The sequence below is a fragment of the Protopterus annectens genome, chromosome 7.part0, assembly GCF_019279795.1.
Source record: "Protopterus annectens isolate FY-2018-M chromosome 7.part0, PAN1.0, whole genome shotgun sequence".
Taxonomy (NCBI): Eukaryota; Metazoa; Chordata; order Ceratodontiformes; family Protopteridae; genus Protopterus; species Protopterus annectens.
The window spans coordinates 1,229,175,586-1,229,200,133 of record NC_056739.1 but is presented as its reverse complement, the minus strand read 5'-3'; the positions used below and the strand labels follow the sequence as shown (position 1 = coordinate 1,229,200,133).

Below are 24,548 nucleotides of genomic sequence, written 5' to 3'. Positions count from 1 at the left end.
CTATTAGTAGAAAAAAATTAATTAATAAATTTATATATCATGCCCCGAATCATAAATTAAGTTCTTGCCATTGTCTCAAAAGTTCCGGATATTCATTACCATAACTAGGCATATTCAATATATGCAAACCTCTGGGAATTACCTTGTGTTGTAGAGAGGCTTGTAGATGCAGTCATTGCCATTGCAAACATTTGTATTTATACAGTTTATTTTCAAGTTCTTTATAAAGATGAACAAACTCTTGTGGTGGTGGTGCATTGACATCATTATTCATCTCATTCATGGTAGATGTATTCAACAGAGGGTTGTCCAAGATGTTAAGAGTCCATACTAGACATTCACTAGTAGTTCCATCGTTTAAATCCATCACAGAATCAGATTCCAAAATTTCTGGCATGCCCCTCTCCATTCTACAGTTGCAACAGTTTCTTCGCAGCCACAAAGAACTGCTACGTTAATTGATAACATTGAAACTAAACGCAATGCAGAAGCATCTACATCTATAACCTTAACGGATATTCCTTTTTTTGCATAAGGACACTGTTTCTAGTGATGTTAACAATTCTGCTTCTACTTCTAATATGCGCATTTGTACTATTAAGGATTCCTTTGGGCTTACTGAACCAACTACCTCAAACAATATGTTCCCTTTGACTGAAACACAAGTTTCTGAGGTTTTTTTACAAATAAAAGACCCTCTACCAATCAAGGACCACTCGAGAAACAGGTCGAGAAAAGGGAGCTTGCAGTGCCCTGCAAGCATGGACAGAAATCAGTTAATGGTAAAAAGGAGATGCCAGTAACCACAGGTTTGATTTTTAACATTTCTTCTATTGATTTAACAGAAGAACAAACTTCCTTACTAAATAAAGGTCTATCATTCATTCCTTCAAAGAAGGCAGACCATGCCAAAATGCTCAAAGATCTAAAACTTTTAGGAAGACAATTGACTCTAAAAACAATTTTTTCTAATAATAATGTTAATCACACAAGCTCCCTTAGAAAAACCCAGTACATTTAGCCCGATTATTGACTCAGTAGTTCAATCCTTTATTAATGTTTGTGAAGTTGATTTTAGACAGCTTTTTTGTGAAGGCACTAAATGCAAATTTTACAGTATGACTAGCAGTGATACTTTAACCCTAAATGAATTAAGAAATGTACAGTTACTTGTCATTAAACCAGCTGACAGGGAAGGAGGAATTGTAGTCCCAGACAAAGAACTGTATATTAAACAAATGATGCTTTTATTAAATGACACTAATATGTACCAATGTATTTCTAAGCCTATTGCAAATAGCATAATGGAAAAAGTGTCCTTTTTAATATTTGACTTATTAATGACAGATCTTATTAATGATGAATTATTTAAATTTTTAACACAGCACATCCTTTAATTCCTTCAATTTATGGACTACCGAAAATACATAAGAACTATAATACCCCACCCATGAGATCAATTGTAGCAGGCCATGGCTGGTGCTCTGAGCCTCTATTAATTTATTTAGAGAATAATTTGCATACAGTATTAGATACATGTCATACTGTTTTGAAAGATTCAAAGTCCTTCCTTGAAAGACTTCACACCTGATTGTTAACTATTAACAATGATTATATTTTTGTTACACTTGATGTAGAATCACTTTTTACATGTATTCCTAATGATCTAGGTGTTGATATGATTGGAGAATTTTTAACTGTCAATAATTGTTTTTTACCTAATAAAGTAATGTTAATATGTGCACTTTTGGAAATTGTCCTTGAAAATAATATTTTTGTCTTTGAAAATAATATATATTTACAAACAGTTGGCATAGCGATGGGCACAGCTTGTGCCAACACGTATGCCAACCTTGTTTTAGCACACTGGGAACATACACATATCCTAACACTGACCAGACAATATTTTGAACATATTCTTTGGTATGTGATTTTTGTAGATGACATTTTTTTTTATTATGGAAGGGAGATCTAGTAGATCTAGAGCATTTTGTTACATTTATGCACAATACTACACATTTCCTTAAGTTTGCATGTAACTATTCTGATAGTCAAATTGAATTTCTTGACATACTACTTACTAAATCTGAACTTAACAATGTTTCCAGTAGTATATACAAGAAACCTACTAAAAAAATGCTCTTCTCCATAAAAAGAGTATGCAACCTAGGTATATTTCTAGAAATGTGCTTAAGGGGCAAGTATTTAGGATATTAAGGTACACAATAATGACACAGATGCTAAAAAAAGCTCTTACTGATCTTAAATCTGAATTTTTGGAGAGAGGATATTTAGAAAGTGACATAGAAAACTCCATTCAAGAAGCATGAACACATAGAGCTTCTAGATGTAAACTATTTTTAAATACTTCACATACTACTAATAATAGACAAATGACAGTTACACCTCTAACTCAGCCTTCAAATAAATTCAGAGTGGCCTTACAATATTCCAGTGACATTGATAGTTACTGTGATAATATTAAAAAACATTGGAACATTTTAAGTGCCATCCCCAATTCTCTAAACATTTTTGGTAATACTCCATCATTTTCTTTTAGAAATAACAAGTCACTTAAACAGCATCTTTGTTACAAACCCATGCATTCTACTAGAGCTCCCTCTAGTAGAATAGGCACTTTTTCATGTAGAAATTGTTCTGCTTGTAAGTATATTTATAGTCAGGCTTTTTACACACATCCTACTTGTCACTTTAAAATTTCTTTGCATCATTATGCTGATTGTGAAACTGAAAATGTTGTTTATTTTGCCTTCTGCCAAATTTGTCATGCATACTATATAGGTAAATCCAATAGGTCATTTAAAGAGAGAATTCTGGATCATAACAGAGACATTAGAAATAAAAAGGCAACTAATGCTGTAGCCACTCATGTTATGCATACAGATTCATCACGTTTTTAAAATTTTTAGTTTTACAAATCATTGACAATACTATTAGAGGTGGTGACTTAAAAAACCATACTGAAGCCGCAGAACAACAATGGTTTCTTTTATTCAATGCAGAAAAATTCCCAGGCTTAAATAATGTCTTCCTCGAAACCTTTTTTAAAAGCACGACCTCTTAAACATAAGTATTGAATATACATTATATATTTTATGAAATATGCATTATATTATAGACTTTTATAGATATTATATACTATGTATGAACTCTAGTAGTAATTATTTTATGTATATACTCATCTATTTTATTGCTTATGAATATTTATCTGTTTTAATTTTTAACTGCATCATATGATTGCACATTGCTCAAGATGAGTATTATCTCTTTAAATGACTAATTGTACCACATGATTTTGTATTACTATAAAAGGACATGACTTTAACTTTAGTATTGTCTGATGAAGAGGCCTGTGAATCGTGAAAGTGCTTACCTTATTTTTATTTTATTAAAAGTTTCTGTTTTGTAAGTTGTGTGCAGTTTTTACATTTACTCCATTTTATTCTATTGCAACCATCTGCACTCTGTATTCGTATTACTCTGCTCTTATGCCACAAGAAATGCTATTGAATGTCCTTCCTTCAAAGGACCAGCTTAATATGAACCCAATGTTATTTTGCAAGTATGCAAGACCAATTGTAGCCCCCTTACCTCTGTATCCCTAAAACTACTAGCTCTTGCATGACACAATGATGAGGGAAAGAGCAAACTTCGTACCCTTACTGTAACCCAGACTTGATACCCACACAGACAGGGTTCCAGTGAATGCAGAAAACTCTAATTTCTTCACTGAAATGAGGTGTAAAGAAATCCAGCTTGATCAAGTTAATGTGTGTATGTGTGTGTGTGTGTGTGTGTGTGTGTGTGTGTGTGTGTGTGTGTGTGTGTGTGTGTGTGTGTGTGTGTTTGCGTGTGTGCCTGTGTGCGTGTGTGCGTGTGTGTGTGTGTGTGTGCGTGTGTGTGTGTGTGTGTGTGTGTGTGTGTGTGTGTGTGTGTGTGTGTGTGTGTGTGTGTGCGCGCATGTTATATATGATAGATACATACACACATATGTAATGGATAATGATAATCAGGCATATAGTGCATGTAGTGATACAGTATTACAAATAGTTTCATTTCATGTCCATGCCACATGTAGTGATGTTTTAGATGAAGTTAAACTGAAAATCAAAAATGAGAGTTAATGATTGCAGAGAGGCAAAGACAACAGGCTACACTGACATCTTTACTTCTTTTACTTCCCTCAAAAATGACTGAAGGGAGGAAGTCTCCCTTCTGCAATCCACATTTTGTCTAGACAAACAAGCCTTGACAGTGGTAGTAGTCTCAGTATTGCTGGGCAAATGTCATCTGTATTATTAAAAAAACTTAAAAGATAAACAAAATTGCTATGTTAGCCCAGAATGGCCACCTTGCAACCTCTTTCCTTGATGCTGCCAATCTCCTCAATTAGTGTTTTTTCCCCACTGCCTACCAGCCGTCAGACCCTCTTTGAGTCTACTGGCCTATTGGTTCCTTGTCACTTGGGCGAGTGCCAGCAAAAGGGCCATCACTGAGGTAACCTTCACGGGTGGTTTGGGTATTTTCAATTGAGGCACTATATACGCTCTCCAAGCTCTGCTGTGCAGTGGAAGGAGATATGCAATGGGCTGTATGTGCCAGTCACCCGTCATTTCCAGAAAGGATATTACCACCAAGCAGCCTTGTACTACTTCCCTGAAGCATGGTGGGTGCCTTTCTGTGTTCTCTACTGTATAAGTCACACTGTTGCTGTGTGCCCCAAAGCACATTTATCACTCCCTCTTCTCATGATAGATGTGATCATACCAAGCTCCTTTTCTCATCTCCCATCCTTCCTGGATTCTCCAGTGCCAGGACCACTAATGAAACCCTGATTACCTGGATTGAAGCCAGGGCTGCAGTCTGCTGTGCCAGTGAGCTAGGCTCTCTTTTCAGTCATAAATTTGAGATCATTTTTCCTACCTAGCCATTTGCCTGAGTAGCATTAGTTCCATTAACTATGAGTCTGACTTCTCATACCTTTATTCAAAAATTCATTGTCACCTTGATCACCAACATGTTTTCATTTATTTATTTATTTGATAAACAAGTAAAATGATCTGGTCATGAGATAGATCAAAGAACCCAACTTCCTGTGTCCTTACAAAACTGATAACACCTACTTCTTAAGCCTGACATCAAACACAGGTTTCTCCTTTACCTTCTCATTCTCTAAGCTTTTCTCTTAATAACCTCCCAGATGGTCATTCAGTATATCTGTAATTCTCTTCTCCTTTTCCCTTCTGTTGACACTTCTCACCCTAAATACCTACCCACTGCCAAGTTAGTCTTACTACATTACTCCAACAGTTCCCCCCATACGTTCTACTTTAAGTTATCTTCCATACCACACAGATACTGCATAACATTTTCTGCTGTAGCTTGCCTCTTAATGTCTGCCATTTGCCATCACATTCTTCCTCTCTGCCCCATCTGTCTTTATTCTACTTGTTTTGCCTCTCTATGACATATCTGTTCCAACGTGCCTGCATCTCTCAAAGATAAAGCTATTAGTGATATAGGATGTGTCCTAATAAAGCACCAAGTGAAGAATTAATATCCATATTATTTCTATTCTTCACCACACTGTCCATATCCTCCCATCGGTGCAAAAATGTCCAATCTTACTGTTTAGCTTCTCCCAATTTCCTCTTCAGAGCCATTCTTATCGACATATTTAGTGTGCTGCACTGATAGCTTTAGATAACCCAGTGTATCTTAACTGTCGATGGAACTGATGAGATACATGCTGACTGATATATTATGCAGAGATGATTATTATTTGCTGATAACTGTAAGAGCATGTTAAAAAGGGGCTTTCAGTAGAAAACATCCTCCTCATACTAAAGTACTTTGCAACAATTGGAATATTAACACTGACTGAATTGTATCATGAGAGATATCATAACATGTTTTACTCAGTTATACTGTATATAGCTTAAAGACAATGTTTGTTTGTGTCTTTCGGCTTTTCCCGGTTAGGGGTCGTCACAGCGGAGCTCCAGTCCGCTAATGATTGGCAGTTGATTTTTACATACCGGCTTGCCAGGCCTGACGCACAACCTTCAACGAAGGTACGCCCATTCACGCATGTCTCCACGCAGAAGACACTCTAGCTGAGAATCGAACCGGACAGCATCTTACTGTGAGGCGACAACGCTACTGCAGCACCACCACCACGGTTAATATAAGAAGGTATATTCTAAATCTGTAAGGCCTGTATGGAGGTGTGGACATGGGCATGCTTACTAGCACAGTTCTACAGTTGTGAAATTCTTTTATGATCATGTTGCAAGATGGATTGACAAAGATTGCATCAAGCTCCCTTTCATTTATTCATAATTTGTTTGTAATGTAGACATTTTGCGGCTTTTTCTGAATGATGTTGCACATTATCATATCTGTTGTATGGAAGATAAATATGTTTTTGTTTAAAATAAGCTTTTGAGAATTGTGGGAACAAAATACTAAAACAGTTGAAATGTTGCTACAGAATGGTTTATGTACCAACTTTTCAGGGCATCATAGCACTTTATATTTTTATGTTGCTGCTTATTATGTCATCTGTCTGTATATCCCTGTATTTGAATATGTGTTTCTGTTTTTTAAACATTAGAATTCTGTAGTTTCTGCGGATTTATTTCTCTTTTCAGTTACTTTAAGTATCATTAACATTGCTGAAGAAATCCATCTGCTTCAGAGGTTATAGTCGTGGATTTAGCCACTGCTGTCTCCCACTTACATTTGAACAGTTACATTCAGAATACTACCCTCTCTCCACTAGCCTGTGTACTAGTTCCCAGGTAATGCAACTACCCCTACTGTCAGTATCTAGGTGCCCTTGCTTTGAAAAGGTGATTATTTAAGGCTGCTGTTGGAGAAAAAACTTTCAGTAAAATCACCAGTGCTAAATGGAAGCTGCTCCATTATAATGTATGGAATGAGGCAGATTACAGGATATTCAGGGTCTAACTACTGTCATATCTGAATAAGACAGAAGAATGTCACCACTTTGGGGATCTTGGTTTATTTAGTGTTTCTTAGCAGATTATTCTCACTTCTAAAGTGTTCATTGTAGATAACCGATGATGTGGGTGTGGTATATTGAAGATTTACCCATGGATGGTGGGGTTTAATCATGAAGGCAAAGCTTGCGTGATTAAACAAAGCCAGCCATGGGTAAATCTTCAATATACCACACCACAGAGTTAGTTATTGCTATTATACAATGAAATTATTTAAGAAAAAAAAATTCTAACTTTTCTTATATGTCTTTCTATAATGGCACTGTGGTGTTCTTCAGCTTTTGTTGGATATCCTGCTAGTTTTTTGATGTACTGCACATGTGAATGGGACTTTTTTTAGAATAATGCTGTCATTTGGACACCTTAGAGGTACAAGGGAGACAGGATGGAGAAAATACAAGAAAAATCAGGCACATTTCTTTAGTTTTTAATAAAGTACCTGATTTTCCTAGTATTTTTTTCTGTGTTGTCTCTCTGGTACCTCCAGACTGTCCAGATTTCTAATTTGATTATTATTATTTTTATGGTGAATTAAACTTAAAAAGTTGTGGAATATAGCAATAGAAAAAAAGTCTAGGTGACTGGATATTTTTCCATTGGTATATGCTTAATTTTCAATGGGCACACTTGTTGGGCTGATGAATCAGCATGTTCATTTTTGAATGTTAATGTCCAGTCATTGTATAATATCCAATTATTCTCACTTTTTGAACTGCAGACAGAAAGGTGTCTTACTTTTTTTGGTCTAGACTGTTTTATCTAATGGATATATCCAAATGCTTTATTCAAAAATGGAAGCTATAACGCTACATGTCATTTACAGAGTTTGTTACAATTCCCTATCATTTTCCTCTTTTTTTACTGCACATGCTGTTTTATTTAGGTTCATAGGGGTGTACTAGGCTAATGGCCCTGGAGCCTTTACAAGCCTAGGCCAAAAAATTGCCCAGGCACCATGCCACTCGACGTTAGTTCACAGTGCCCCTATCCAGTAGGGCAACTGAAATTATCCTTGGAGTGAACTTTCTGGTACCCATCCACTCGTCAAGATTTCTCTTGAAGAGGGCCATGATAACTGTTTCCTTTTCTTCTTCTTCTTTTTAAAATAAACTTTGAGCCAACAAACAACAAGAAAAATAAAATAAACAGCCTCATAAAAATATAAAGTGCTTTAACATCCTGTCTTAAAATATAAAATATAGATGCTAATTAGTTTCATACAGAGTGAACACTAAATATTGAACAGCAGATGACTGGATCCAGGAGTTTGTCCAAGATAAGGAAAAAAAATAGTTAAAAGGTCTGTTCCATAAATGCTCAACAAGTTAAGTTTTCCTTTTTATATTAGAATGGTGTCAAAGTTAAAATAACAGCTGTCTCAGTGTTTAGTCCCAGAGTAAATTATATTGTTGTTGTTGGTGTTGTCAGTGAACTGATTCATAACTAATTAGACAGTTTTCTTCTGTAGCTACATTATTATATTTATGTGCTTGTTGTCCCAAGTCATTACAGGAAATGGTCTTTAAACCAGTTTACCAGTCCATTTAACAAAAAAAAAATGAAAAAAATAAGTATTTACCTTCGTTTTGCAATACAATGCATATGGCTAATATGAACTGTAGTATAATACTGTCTTGCTCATGTGCAAGACATAATACTACTTTTAGGCATGACACGTGTATCCACCTGTGTTGTAACATTTATTTTGGTATGCAGATACTTTATTTCTGTCTTTCTTTAGTAAATTTCCTGTATTTGATGTTTGTGCTGTGCTTGGTCTTTCTTTTCCACTGAGCAATCACGTGTAGTGTTTGTACATGATTATCAAAAATAAACACATTCAGTATCAATGCTGCAACAGGTAGCACACTTGCCTTTGGAGCATGAAGGCTGTAGGTTTTACAATTGCCAGCACTGTAGTATAGCATAAGATGGGGAGGGGGATGCACTCCTGAGTGTGTTGTCCTTCAGATGAGATTTTAAACTGAGGCCCCATCTGCTTGAGTTGGTGGCAGCTGAAGTGGATTTAAAAGATCCCATGGTATCCGCCTATCAAAAAGTGTAGGAGTCCTTTATTTACATATTGTTTACATATTTACATTTTTACATAAATCTATACTTATTTACAAATGTATAAAATATCTCAGTTATTTACATAATTTCCTACTTCTATAGTCTATTTTCTCATCTTTGTACATTCTTCATTGAATTGGACCTCCTTCTTTTTATCCATAACCATTTAATTTTTCTTACTATTACTGATAACATCCATTTCCCATGAAACATAATTTCATTTAATCTCTTACTCCAAATCACCCATAGTACATAAAACAATTTTGTTTCCTTTTTAATTTTATATTCTTTGCTTCTGTTGTTGTAATACCCATGTTCAATCATATGCATATTTATATTACTACCGATTTCAATTCTCAAAAAAATTTTCTTCACATAAATTTTCCCATATTTTTTCACTCTTTTGCATTTCAAAAAAGCATATCCTGTGTTTTTTCTTCACCACAATATAAACATATCATCTTTTTTTTTCTTATAAGGCATACTTGCTTTCACTGGTAGTTTCTTTATTCCCAGTCTCCACAGAAAATTCTGACATTCTACATTATTACTACACCAACTATTTCTTTCTTTTATACCTTTAATATTTTCTACTGGTAAATTTTCCCATGGGTTAACATAATAATGTTCTATCATTACATTCTTATACCATGTTTTTGGATTTTCTTCTATCTCATCAATCTTTATCTTCCACATTTTTTTCTTAGTAATTTTGCATTTCTTCATTAATATATTCCCTTTTCTCTCTTATGCATTTTCCTGTTTTCCAAAAATGTTAATTCTTGTACTTAAAACATTTTTACTACTAATTTCTTATTTTTCTATCTTAACTAAACTTAATGAAGCTACAAATACTATTGGATTCAATAATTGCAATCCACCTTCATCTTTATTCATATATAGTACTCCTCTTCTCTTTACTGGGTTTAATCTACATCCCTATATAAACGTAAACATGACTTCTAACAGTTGTTTTTCATACATTCTTGGACTCAGACACACTTGATAAATATGCTATCTTTCCCATTAATACTGAATTTATCAAATTAAATGTTTACTTATAAGATGTTCTCCATAAACAATACATTTATTTCAGTTCCTTCAACAGATTTTCTCATTGTGTTCCACTTACTATTTTATTGCCAAACGTTATCCCCAATAGTGATTTTTTCATTGTAAATTGTTTTCCTATTTTTTATCCTTTCCCCAAGCCTTTACTTTTATCCCTATTTCTTTTAAGCAGTCTACTACACAAAATATGGCTTCTTTCATCCGTAAACTATTTTTAGTTTTTATAATATCATCATCTGCATATATCAAAACTGTAATATCTAAATGTGTTTGTATTACATACTTTGCATTTTCCATTTTACAATTCACCTTATTTATTACCATATTCATAACTGAGGCAAATACTATCCCACTCATAGTACAACCTTGTCTTATCCCAATACTCATCCCTATTTCTTTACTTAACCAACCATTTATTAGAATTCTTATCCTATTATTACTATAGACTGTCATATAAACTTTTTTTAATTTTACCACTAAAATTGTATGCCTACATTAATTCTCATAATGTCATAAGCACTATTGAATAAAAACATTTATTAATATCACCTACAATAGGTTTTACATCATTTCTTCTATTTAAAATGTCATCTACAATTTCTCTGTCATTAGCAATTCTTGACATCCCTTTCATTTCATATAATATATATTTTCTTCCATTATATTTTCCATCTTATTTTCCAATCTTTTTTTAATTATCATCATAAAAATGCTATAATCTGTATTATTTTGTACTAATGGTCTCCAATTGTTTATGTCTTCCTTTTCCTTTTTTTATATGAATTTTAATATTCCACTATACAATTCCTAATTACAAAAAAACTTTCATTTAACCATTCACTGAAAACATGTAAAAAATTATTATTTTTGCCATTGCATTACATTTTTATACATTTTATATCTTATTCCATATGGGCCTGCTACTAATTCTACATTTACCTCTCTAAGCACTTATCTAATTCAGTCATAGTAATCTCTTTCTCAGTTTCCTTATTTACTTGATCTGAACATTTTTTCACTTTCCATATTTTGTCAAAGTTTCCATAATATGTGTTTATTTTCTTTCTACCTTTTTCTTGTTTTCATTTCTCTTATTACACTACTATCTTCTTTCACAAGCTTACACAAATTTGCTGACACTGCTTCATGTTTTTCATTGTAATACGTATCTTTGTTTATATAGCAAATTCTTGACCTTTTCATAATTTCTTTTGTATATTTTTTCTTCATTGTAATACTCTTAATCTTTTTTTTTGTTTTTTGAAAGCCTTTTATATATATATATATATATATATATATATATATATATATATATATATATATATATGCACATTTTTCTTTTTCTATCTTTCTGGTTTATTTCTGGCATTTTTATTTTTTTATATTTACTTATAAATATAATCCACCATTCTGACCAATTAATGTAAAATGTCTTCAGAGTAACATGATCTCTCCATAATTGCCTCTTTCATTCAAATTTTTCTCATTTATTATTTTCATTCCCTTTCCTATTCTTGTGTGTTCTTTTTTCATTTATATCTATCTATATTGCTAAATAATCTGCAAATCCTGTATAACTGTTTCCACTGCTACAGCTATTCCTTCAGATGTTATAAAATAATGTATTTCTGGTTTAAGAATGCCTCTTCTTTACGTACAAGATCTTCTATTCCATATAAACAGTTTACCACATTTCATAACATCTACCATTTGTCTTATATATTTTCCTTTCTTTTTCTCTTGGTTCTTAAATCACATTGTAAATCTCCTGTTTTTATAATATTTATATTCATTACTGCATAATCCAATGATTGCTGGAAATAAGTTCTCCCTTTATAAATAACATAAGCACATAAAGCCATAATTATATATATTTTTCTTGCCATCTCATATCAGTAATAGTCAATCTTCCCTTCCTTACTAGTATTATATCTAATATTGTCACTGCTCTTCTATTTAATACTGCTATTCTTGAACAATATTAATTTCATACATTCCATATTGTATTTCCATCTCATAGTTTTTGTTTGCAATCTTTCTTCATTTAAGCATCTTATATCTTCTAATACATTTCTGTCTACATCACATTTATTATACCATTCTAGAATTCCTACTCTTCTTACAATATTTTTAAACTGTTTATATTTAATGACAGAATTCTTAAAGTACTTTCTCTTTTCCGTAATTTATTTTATTTTTATTTTATTTTACATTTGTTTACCGGGAAAGTCTGACTGGGCAAAAAGCCTGTTTTCAGTGGAGACCCGTGGAGAAGAGATCCACTACAATACATTTAAGAACACTTACAACAATAGTTATTAACTAACAATAGAGAAATTAGTAATGTTCAGGGAATCAAGAAAACTTGCACACAGTAATAAGGAAAATTACATAGTGGAGCAAAAATAAAGCACAACATGTCAACGTGAAAAGTCAGTACTATATACAGTATTATATGATCAGCAGAGTATTTTTACAGTAAAATATGACATTGTTACTATCCTAATAAAATATACATTTCACTAAACAGTCCATTTGGGAGGACTTCAGAATTGAATAAATTAGTAATATATGGGCAAATATATGAGGTGGAGGGAAATAGAATGCAGAGAAAAGAAAGCATGAGTGGATTAGGAGTGGAAATGTATAGTGTGGCTTAGAAGGCATGGATTAGAAGATATAGCATGGATTAAAAGGTGCAGAGAGAGTAAAATTTAATATTTATAATTTAAAAGTAATCATTCACTCTTTCTAATTTACATTACCTATTAGACATTTTCTTTCTTTTTTTTTCTTATAAAGGTATTCCGTTAAACTTCCTTTTCCTATCATTTACTCTTTTTCCAATAGAATTCTTTTTTCCTTTCACTACTTTCTGTTTTATATCTTCTTCATCACCGTTTTCTGAATTTTTCTCTGTTTCCTCTCCAAATTCTTGTTGTTGATCTTTCTCTAAATTATCTTTGACTTTAATCTCCATTTCTTTCTCTTTTTGTTCTATATCTTCCCCCCTTTTTTCAATACCATTAACTCTTTTTTACAGTCCATACATAAATGCCCAATTTGTTTACATTTATAACATTCTAGTTCACATTTCTTTGCATCATGTTCTGTTTTCCCACATATGTAGCAGTTCTTTTTATGAAAATTGTTCACAATATGTCCTTCTTCCCAGAAAATAAATGTTTTTGTCTGTCCCCAATATTTTACAATACCCCTGTTATCATCAATAGTTGTACCACTTGGAATGTGCACATTTTTTTCCATTTCCAAAACAACATTGAAATCCCACCCCCAGTCCATAAACACCTATTGTCGTAAACCTTTTAAAAGTCCATCACTTCTTTACAAGTCTGTCTTTGTACTTTTGTTCAAAACTGTATATGCATGTTTGTTTCCTGAAAAAAAGATTTTACAGCATTAACTATTCTAATGATCATTTTGTCTGTTTTCATACTTGCATAAAAAAATTTCCATTCCATGAAAAGCCTCAAAAATAATGTCAAAAATGTTTCTTTATTAAAATGTAAGCTCCTAGCATTTGAACTTTCACACCCAAAGGGGACATTTATAGTGTCCCATACCTTGTATCTGTTCAATTCATTATTCTTTTTACTTTGTACCATCATCACAAACTTCATTCTCATACTGTCATCACTTTTTTTCTTTTTACCTAATGCTGCCTCTGACTGTTTCAGCATACTTTTTTTCTGTGAAGCATCCCCTTTTTTGGATTACCTCCAACTCTTCCTCTTGGATTTTCTCCATTATCTGTCCCCAGTAAATGTCTCCTCTATTCTCTGGTTCACTCTGATTCAGCATATCTTGTAATATATCATCCCACAACCCTCCCAACTGGAGGGATGAAACAACACATTCTTCCCTAGCCATCTCCTCGAATTCTGCAAACAGATTTTCATGAAACAGAACCTCCAAATCTCTGCAAACATTTCCCTGTGAGCTCGCATTCACCTCTGTTCCTTCTCTCTCTCTCTCTCTCTCTCACACACTGTCTCTGTCTCTCTCTCTCTCTCTATGCTGCGTACTGTCCTTCCAGCAGCCACTGCACCAAGATCAGGACAAGTGTGTGTATTCTTGGCTAGTACGTCTACAAATACCATTCTCTAATGTATAGGGAAAGTTCCCTGATGTCCTGGCCAAATTCCCCTCTTAGTATAAATACCAATTCGGGTCTCCCCTGAAAAGAGGCTGCAAGCCTAGTTGGACTAACCCAGTCAACAAGCGATAAATAAATGAATAAATAAAATAAAATAAATAAATACACATCACATGCCATGACATTGAGTCTTAAAATTATGTCTCAGAACAACATGCACATTGCCTGGCTACTCTGAGTTCTTCATATATACAGGACCAGTTCATGTACTCTGTTGAAAAGGGTTATCAGCTGTACATCAAAAAGGTTATCAACTTTACATCAGAGATGCTTTTTGTTGAATTAGGGAAAAGCCGGTACAACTGATCAAAATATCAGCTGATCAAACTGTACTGACTTTTTCTGAGCAAAATCGCTGTACAGCATGGAGTTTGAAATTTGCCCCTTTCCCCACTGTAGTATAATCTTGGAGTTGGTATATATATTTAGCAGGTGATGTGGGGGCTGAGCTCTCCTACATGGAGTGTGCAGGGCACTTGCCCCCTGCAAAAAAAAGATGCTTTTTTATCAATCTTTTGAAGGTCAATGTTTTGTAATTTGATGGAATGACATTTTGCTGATGTGTCTTACACCCATTAAAAGTAAATGTACAGCATAAACTTCAGACTCTCCACGTTTTTAAGTAAAAATAAAACGATTTATTTAAGAAAAGAGGTGAGCGCTTTCGCGTATCTCCAGATACGCTTCTTCAGACAATATACAACTTAATGAAACTAGAATTTATATAGCAAAAAGTAATTCATTATTCAATCAATTAACTAATTCAATTATGCAATTATGCATTTAAATTCATTAAAGTCTTTTAAAGCAATACAAAAACACAATGTAAGAAATGCATTTTAGTTTACCATGACACTATTTTAAGCTTGCTCTAAAATAAGCTGGACTGACAAACCATTCAGAGTTCATATTCACTTATAAATTAGTTTAAAAAGATATAAAAAACTTTTTAAAAAAATAAATAAATACTTAGTATGTTAAAAGTTATATAATGCATTTTAGAGATGACCAAATTCTATTTAGTATCTATGGAGCAAGATATGAACAATACATTTATCTAGTATCATTATAATATAATTACTGTATGGCTTATTATAATGGCTGATAATAATAATAATGCAACAAAATATATCATAAATAAATTAATGAAATTATCTATTGCAATTTTATAATAAATACAATAAATATCTAAAATCAAGTTCTGTCTTTAGATCATAATATAACTATAGCAATAAATATGATGGACTTATTTAAAAACCTGAGTTATAGTAAACATTAAATGCAATAAGTCAGAATGTTATTTATAAATTCATAAATCTTGAAAATATATATCAAAAACAACATTATAATATTATAATATTATAATAATTTCATCAATAACTTATAAATAAGCTTGAACATTAAATATTACATGAATAAACAGAATCAAAGCTCATGAATAAGGATACTATTTCTTGCAACATATTAAAAGCCAAACACAGTTAATATTAAAAAAGCTGAATATCAACATAACTATCTGCGTGTATTGAGAAAAGACCTTATTGTGACATAATTATTTAGGCCCGGAGAATAATGACCTTTAAGCCTAAAAATCCATTTCAATTCATTCAATTGTATCAAATTTATATAATCACCACCTCTGGCATTCTGTTCCACTGTTTGTAATACTCTGAATACAAAAGAGTGTGATGGATTAGATATAATATGCTTCGCAAGGGCATTTAGTTCATTTTTGTTTTTAATATCATACTGGTAATTATAAATTCTACTTTTCAGTTTCCTTTTAGTAAGGCCTACATAAAACGCTGGACAACATTCACAGGTGGCTAAGTATATTAGGCCTGAAGTGTCACAAGTGGCTCTAAATCTTGGTTTGAATACATAAGAAAATTCAGGATGTACAAAATCTTGTGACTTAGTAATGTATTTGCAATAATTGCAATGCTGACAAGGATAGGTCCCCAGAGGATGCCTTAGCATTAATTGAACTTTACTACTTATATCAGGTCTATCACACAATATAGACTTCAAATTTTTATTATTCCTATATGTTATGTGTGGATTTCTACCTACTAATTTTAGTGTAAATTCATCTGTCAGTAAAACCTTCCAATTATTGGATAATATTATCTTAATATTCTGAAAATCATTAGAATAGGTAGTTACAAAGGTTACCCTCTCGTGATTGCTATCAGCATCTTTTCTAAAGAAGGGTGTAAGGGAATTTTTATGCTTTGAGCCAATGGCCATTAAGTTGTCTTTATGTAAAGTATTGTTCATAACATTCATTACTAAATTATAATCATAGCCTCTGTCTAAAAACATATTCATCATATTATTTGCCTCTCTTAACAAGTCATTTTTATCAGCACAAATTCTATTCAATCTACTGAATTGGCTCTTTAAAATCCCTTTAAAAATATGGCGCGGGTGCATACTGTCATACTTCAAAATTGTGTTTCTCCAACAGTTTTTCTTGTATAATGTTGACATTAATCTCCCATTTCTAATATTTAGAGTCACATCTAAAAAGTTTATTGATATATATGATGTTTCAACAGTAAATTTAAGAACATTAGTCGTGGTTTCCAGATGTTCTTTAAAAAGAATAAATTCTTCAACAGAGCCATCCCATACAATTAAAATATCGTCAACAAAACGTCTGTATACTAAAACCTTGGTGAATGAAGTGTGCTGAAAAACATGATTTTTTTCCCCAATGATGCATAAATAAATTGGCATATGTGTTTGCACAGGGGGTACCCATAGCCACACTAGAGGTCTGTAGGTATAGGTTCCCCCTGAATGCAAACACATTGTTGCCAAGAACCAAATCTAATAAATGTCAGATCAATATTGCCTTGTTTCTATCTATAGTGGGAACATATTGCAATAGTTCTCTCACTGCTTGAATCCCATCATCATTGGGAATCGAAGTGAAAAGGCTTTGCACATCGATTGTAATAAGAAGATGTTTATCTTGTATAAAGGTAAAATCAAGTGAGTGCAAATAATCCAGGAGCTGGTATGTGTCTTTAAGGATTGTGGGAATAGCATCAACCATAGGCCTTAAGGTATTCTCTAGATATATGGATATGTTTTCAGTAATCCATTTGGCTCCAGATACAATTGGGCGCATAGGTGGTGGCGTAACTCCCTTATGCATCTTTGGTAGCCCTTTGATAATAGGGACTACCGGTGTGTCATTAGAAAAAAATCCATACAAACGGCTCGGAATCTGGTAGCACATGAGCAAATCATAAAGGTCGTCATTAATAGTTTTGATTATTTTATCTAGTTTGGCTTGACTAATTAATGAATATGTAGTGTCATCATTTAGCATTTCTTTCATTAAAACATCATATTCAACTGTATCAAACAATGCTATACCCCCCTTTATCTACTGGTCTAAAAGTTAAAGAAGAATCATTGCTGAGATTGTGTAATGAAGTCATGCTATCATTTGACATATTGAAAAATGCACATTTCTTTTTCTTACTATAAAAGTAATGATAAAATTCTGATTCACAGAGCTTAACAAATGAATCAACATGATATGGCATCGATGGCACAAAGGAACTTTTCTTTTTGTGAAGAAAAGAATTTGCTACATTACTATTTACTAATTTGGAGTCCTTTGAAAAATGCAGTTTCAGTGTTACAGAACGAGCAAACAAACGTAAGTCAATCAAGACATCCGACAGTTTGCTCCCTTGCGAGGGAACAAAAGACAAGCCATTATTTAGTAAGTCAATGTCGTTGGTGTTTAATTCATACCTGGACATATTGAAATAAAGTGGTTCTATTGTTTCTGTCTTCTGCGCTGATACGTGCTTGCTTCGCCCGAAAATTTCCTTTTTCTGGTTTCCCAGCTGTTCTTTCTTTCTCGCGTAAACGACTGTTTTCTGATGGGTAAGGGTAAAAAAGCTGCATTATCTTGTGACTGACGTTTATTAATAGCTCCAGCAGTTTGTTGTAAGGATTTAGCAGCTTTATTTGCCTCCTGATTTGGAAGCGGAGTGGAAATTAATGTAGTACTAGCAATTGTAGCAAATGTCACTGGAGGCGTGGTAAAAGTTTCTAGTGAAGCGTCATTTTGAACGGCTGATGATGAGTTTGCCGTTGAACCAGTAGGAACTGGCGCTATGAGAGTATGGTCTAACGGCGCTAAACTTTGAGCGTGGTTTTCTCTTGGTTGATGAATATCAGACCTCCTGACCCAAACAAAGACCCCACCTGTTGAAAAGTCTCTGAAATCACGCTGGAGTTTCTTAAGTTTGGTTTGTTGAAGTTTCATTGCATAAGCATTTACTTGACAATACACACTCTTTAGCTTTCTGAGGCAGAAATCTTCTGAAAAGTTGTCCCGCAATTCATTATTAGCGTTATTAACTTTGAACAATAGTTCTTTCTCAAGCGGGTTAAAGTAATCGATCAATAGCTGCATGTATTTGTAACTGGCTTCTATATTTATGTCTTGCCACTTTTTGAGTAATATGATGGCATAAAGAGAATACGCATTCCACGTGGTATAAGTTTGTAATGTAGGCATGCTTCCAAGTGTTTGCGTTGCCATATCATTCGTTGTAATTTGTACAAATCATTCTCCAGTATTTTTACTTTAGAATTGAAATGTTCTAAGTTATCAATTTTGACTTCAGTAAAATTCGGAGCTGGAATATTCAGATCCAGAGCCAATAAAGGATTCAACTTACAAGTAGTGATAGCAGTCCATTGTTGTTCGTTGGACAGTTTCCTCGGTTCTGGATTGTAATCCAGTTCAACATCTGAATTCGCCATAACGTGTGCTGTAGAGATCCCAAAAAAGCCAAGCAAAGCAGCAACAGCTATATATAAAAAACCAAACGAATCTCGACAGCTGAAGAGTCTTTGGTTAAATAAAACAATAGCAAATGTACAGCATAAACTTCAGACTCTCCACGTTTTTAAGTAAAAATAAAACGATTTATTTAAGAAAAGAGGTGAGCGCTTTCGCGTATCTCCAGATACGCTTCTTCAGACAATATACAACTTAATGAAACTAGAATTTATATAGCAAAAAGTAATTCATTATTCAATCAATTAACTAATTCAATTATGCAATTATGCATTTAAATTCATTAAAGTCTTTTAAAGCAATACAAAAACACAATGTAAGAAATGCATTTTAGTTTACCATGACACTATTTTAAGCTTGCTCTAAAATAAGCTGGACTGACACACCATTCAGAGTTCATATTCACTTATAAATTAGTTTAAAAAGATATAAAAAACTTTTTAAAAATAAATAAATACTTAGTATGTTAAAAGTTATATAATGCATTTTAGAGATGACCAAATTCTATTTAGTATCTATGGAGCAAGATATGAACAATACATTTATCTAGTATCATTATAATATAATTACTGTATGGCTTATTAAAATAAATAAAATAAAATAAATAAATACACATCACATGCCATGACATTGAGTCTTAAAATTATGTCTCAGAACAACATGCACGTTGCCTGGCTACTCTGAGTTCTTCATATATATAGGACCAGTTCATGTACTCTGTTGAAAAGGGTTATCAGCTTTACATCAAAAAGGTTATCAACTTTACATCAGAGATGCTTTTTGTTGAATTAGGGAAAAGCCGGTACAACTGATCAAAATATCAGCTGATCAAACTGTACTGACTTTTTCTGAGCAAAATCGCTGTACAGCATGGAGTTTGAAATTTGCCCCTTTCCCCACTGTAGTATAATCTTGGAGTTGGTATATATATTTAGCAGGTGATGTGGGGGCTGAGCTCTCCTACATGGAGTGTGCAGGGCACTTGCCCCCTGCAAAAAAAAAGATGCTTTTTTATCAATCTTTTGAAGGTCAATGTTTTGTAATTTGATGGAATGACATTTTGCTGATGTGTCTTACACCCATTAAAAGTAAAGTAAAATAAAGGCATCCTCTTTTTTTTCTATTAATGCTTCACGTAGAAATCTGTATGCAATTTTACATACACAGTGCGCACTGTCAATTTTTTAACAGTAGGCACATTTTTGTATTCCTTGTTTAATTGTAAAATTGCTATGTTAACAACATGAAGTTGTCAAAATAATGCCTGGTAGTATTGGATTACATCCATATCTGGTCATATCACCATACACAATACAGGGCTTGGATGTAGACATACCAATGGTCCCTTGAAGGAACAACGGTAGCACATGACCAGCCGTGAATGGCTGAAGACAGGTATTAAAGAAGGCAAGAGGTGAAATAAGCCCTAGAGGTAGAAGGTGGTATCCACATTGAATAAATAAAATGAACTATGCTGGAAAGCCTGTATACCTTCTTGTGATGCATTCTGTCAATATAAATAGCCTTTTTTCTTTTTCTTTCAGGTTAAAACTGATGAGCGAATAGTGAGGACTGAACATGGTTTGCTCTTTCGTAAAGTTCAAAAACTGGATGAGGGAACATATCACTGCAAAACACAGGAGCATGGTTTTGCACAGACTGTCACCAAGATCCACTTGGATGTGATTGCCGGGGAGCAACTGGAAGAACTACGGAATCGGGAGGATGATGATGCTGGTGGCAAGTCCCCTTGTGTGTCCCACCCTCGCCTTTCATCATCAGCCCACAATCGACTATGGTTCAAAGACATAATGCAGCTGATTGGCTATTCTAACTTACACCATGTGGAAGAGTATTGTGAGAAGGTGTGGTGTAATGACAAACAGCGCAAGAAATACAAACAGATTGCTAGCAAACATAAGGCCAGCACAGAAGTTATCAAGAAAGAAAAGATGAAACCTGGCCGTAACAGAACACCTAGACATGCCATTGCTGCATAGTGACTGAGAAAGACAGGCATTTGGTTAAAATTATATTGCTGTAAGTTATACAGCAGCCTTCTATGTGAATCTACTGTCATTAAGTGATGTGACTCTTTTATAATGAAACAAGGCAGTCAACCTCATGTTCTCCTAACTATCTCTTAACAGTAACAGGGTAAAACTCTTACCTTCCAAATACCAATATAATAGTTAAGCAGTAGGTGTGAGTATTCTTCTGTCATTACCATCAGAAAAACATTTTAACTACTGTGCCTTTCAGAGGTATGGACTGAGCTGAAGCCCAGAAATACCACTCACTATAACATCCACCTCTTCACTTTCCTCTGCTTCTCAATCAAAAAGCCAGGTCTTTTACAACTGTTGCTCAAAACACTTTGGTTTGACATTATATTTGTAAGGAAAAAATGTTCAAAGCAAATTTTACAGAAATGCTTGATTAGAGGAGGGGTATACTTGCCAAAGTGTATCTTGGACCAGACTGGCACTTGCAGCCTAATAATCAGCACATCACTGAGATAATGTTAGTGTAACATAGTAACAATCAGACAGTGAAACTGACTGACATTCACGAGACAAAGTCAAACCTGTAATTGTAACAGGTGACTGCTAACTTTAAGAAATTCAGCTCCCCAACTCCTTTGACTCCATTTGGTATTTCTTAAGAAAAGATAGATAGATAGATAGATAGATAGATAGATAGATAGATAGATAGATAGATAGATAGATAGACACATAGAGAGATAGAGATAGTTTTGATTACAACAGCAAACAGAGAATCCTTTTGGTATTTGAATGAGTCATTCCCATTTTCATGTTGCTACATTAAACCTGACCTGTATGAAGCCTGAGATTACTGATGTCTCAGGAGTTTATCAAATGCAGGCTTCCAGCTCCTTGTCTGCATATGACTGTAGTTGTGCATAATGTGCCCTTTTTACTCATGAAAAAAGGTGGTACTGCACTGAAAACATGTGCTGAGCCTTTCCAACAACATACCTCATGTGGATTAAAAAGGGAAACTACAATCTCCATTTAGATCAGTGCCACATTTTTCATCTGAGCATCATGGAAGTTACAGTCCATGTCCTAAATACACTACTTTAAAGGGAATTAAAATATAGGCCTACCAATAATACTAATAGATAGGCTTTGTTCATTATCATGTCGGTATACACTTCGGTGTGGGCAGTCATGGTACACATTTAACTCATTCATTTTCTTATGCCTGAATTACCCTGTTCATAAGGGAGTTGCAGACTATCCCTGCACTTAATAGGCATAAGGCAGAGAAGTAATCCTGGAAAGGATGCCAGCCGATCACAGGATGAAGACAAACACTCATTCACACACATTACATTCACACTTACAGGCAATTTAGCAGACTGCCAGCTCACCTACAAAATGTCTTTGGGATATGGGAGGAAACCAGATTACCTAGGAAACATTCACACAGATGGCATACAGACTCTGCCAGCAAAGCAGCCCAGCCAGAAAGTAAAGTTCAAAACTAAGCTGTGTGATGCAGTAATTTCAGCCACTGTACCACAGTGCTACCTTATTTTCTTTATATTAAGTCCTTTACTGTTCACCTGCACTTACCTTTATGTTATGGACAGAAATTTGTAATGGCCATCAGCATGAGCTTCTGTGGTACCAATTTAGACACTTTTATTAGTACTTGATTTCTAAAGTAGTAAATTAAAGCTTCTCATACAGCATCTGTCTGTGAAACTCATATTTCATCACCATGAATTCCAGTTGCATAAATAAGGCTTTGCAACATCTGTTTCAGCCTGCATTTCTGATCCTGAACAACAGAACAGTGTGATCATTGCAGTCTGTCACTCTTTATCTAGTATTTTAAAGGAAATACATCACAAATGTTAAATATGTAATGATCACTACTGAAATCCTGAGTTTATTTTGTCTTGGGGCAAAGTCTGCTCTGAAATATTAAATATATGTGTCTACATGAATGATACTATTTATGGTTGCCTAGAACTGACAAATGCAGCACTAATCATTAACCTACCCTTCCCTTATTCAATAGCCAGAACATTAAAATAAGCAGAGAATGTTGTGGCATATATAATAAAACATCTTACTGAGTGTATATGGCTGAACTATTGTGCAGCATTCTAATCTGTAAAGGAGCAATAGCATTAAGACAGTTTTTAAACCGAGTCCTAGAGATTTCATAAACATAATTACCTTTCTGTCAAATTTTTCATTAGGAACAAGTCCTTATTGGGCTGCTCCTCAAAGTATAATTTATCTGGGACCTGGAAAAAGAATAGAAATCCTGCTTCTAGAAACTTCTCACTTGATTTGCATAGCTGGATCCTCGGCATGACAAACTAACACTCCCATACTGTTCATTTCTAGGTGCAACTTGACATTTAGTCCAGGTTAAGCAAAGAAACATTAAGTGGCTCTAGCATGCTTATTGCTGTTGTTATCTAGTTATAATAGGGAATACACCCTACTGGATTTGATGACAACTGTAATTTTTTTTTTTTTTATTAAATATGGTGCCTCCTCTTTGGGGTAAAATGTAAGCATTCATAATGGAATTTAAAAAAAAGTCTGAACCAAGCAAGTTCCCAGTAATACTAAAAAATATCCTGAAGAAGTTGTTGTGCCTTAAAAACAAGCAAAACAAAAACATTTTCTTATTTTTTTTTTGTGTAACATAGTGTATATTCTTGTGTTGTGCTTTTTTAGATATTTTTGTTTGTTTTTGTACAGATGTATTTTGCTACTACAAGGTTTGTCCATCTGTATGTGTGTGCATCTATTTTGGAAGTGTTTGAGTACTACATTTTTTATTTAATTGTATTTATAAAACTTTATTACTTATGCACATACATGTTCCAAGAGACAAAAAGCTTAGGGTTTGGAGACTGTTTAGTACTGCTTTGCTATATTTAATCTTGTACCATAGAAATAAATATGAATTAAATTACTGTCTTTTTACCTTTGTCTGAAGTTGTGGCAATATGTGTTGTACAAATAAAATAAATAAATGCTAGTCAACTTAAGAAAGATCTTGAGTGTGTGTGTGTGTGTGTGTGTGTGTGTGTGTGTGTGTGTGTGTGTGTGTGTGTGTGTGTGTGTGTGTGTGTGTGTGTGTGAGTGTGTGTGTTTTCTTTCCCCTTTTAAGCTTATTTAACCAAAATAAGTGAATCTGAATTTGTAAAAATGCATTAAGACTACTATAAACATTCTTTGTATTCTCTCCTGTGCTTACACTATAGATTTCATTAGAACCTTTCTGATCCAGATGCACTGCTTTGTTTAGTACAGTTAAATATGTAATCAGGTACACATAAATTTAGGCA

General features: G+C 33.7%; 1 protein-coding gene across 1 annotated transcript in view; it reads left to right on the top strand.

Moving 5' to 3' along the window:
- The window catches only part of LOC122806987 (semaphorin-3G-like), a 634,544-nt gene extending 610,371 nt beyond the window's left edge, over positions 1-24,173 (top strand). The window contains exon 16 of the mRNA XM_044077853.1: positions 20,749-24,173. Within this exon, the coding sequence (XP_043933788.1) occupies positions 20,749-21,204 (456 nt within the window). The 3' untranslated portion in view covers positions 21,205-24,173. The remainder of the gene's footprint in view (positions 1-20,748) is intronic.
- Positions 24,174-24,548: the final 375 nt, after the last annotated feature.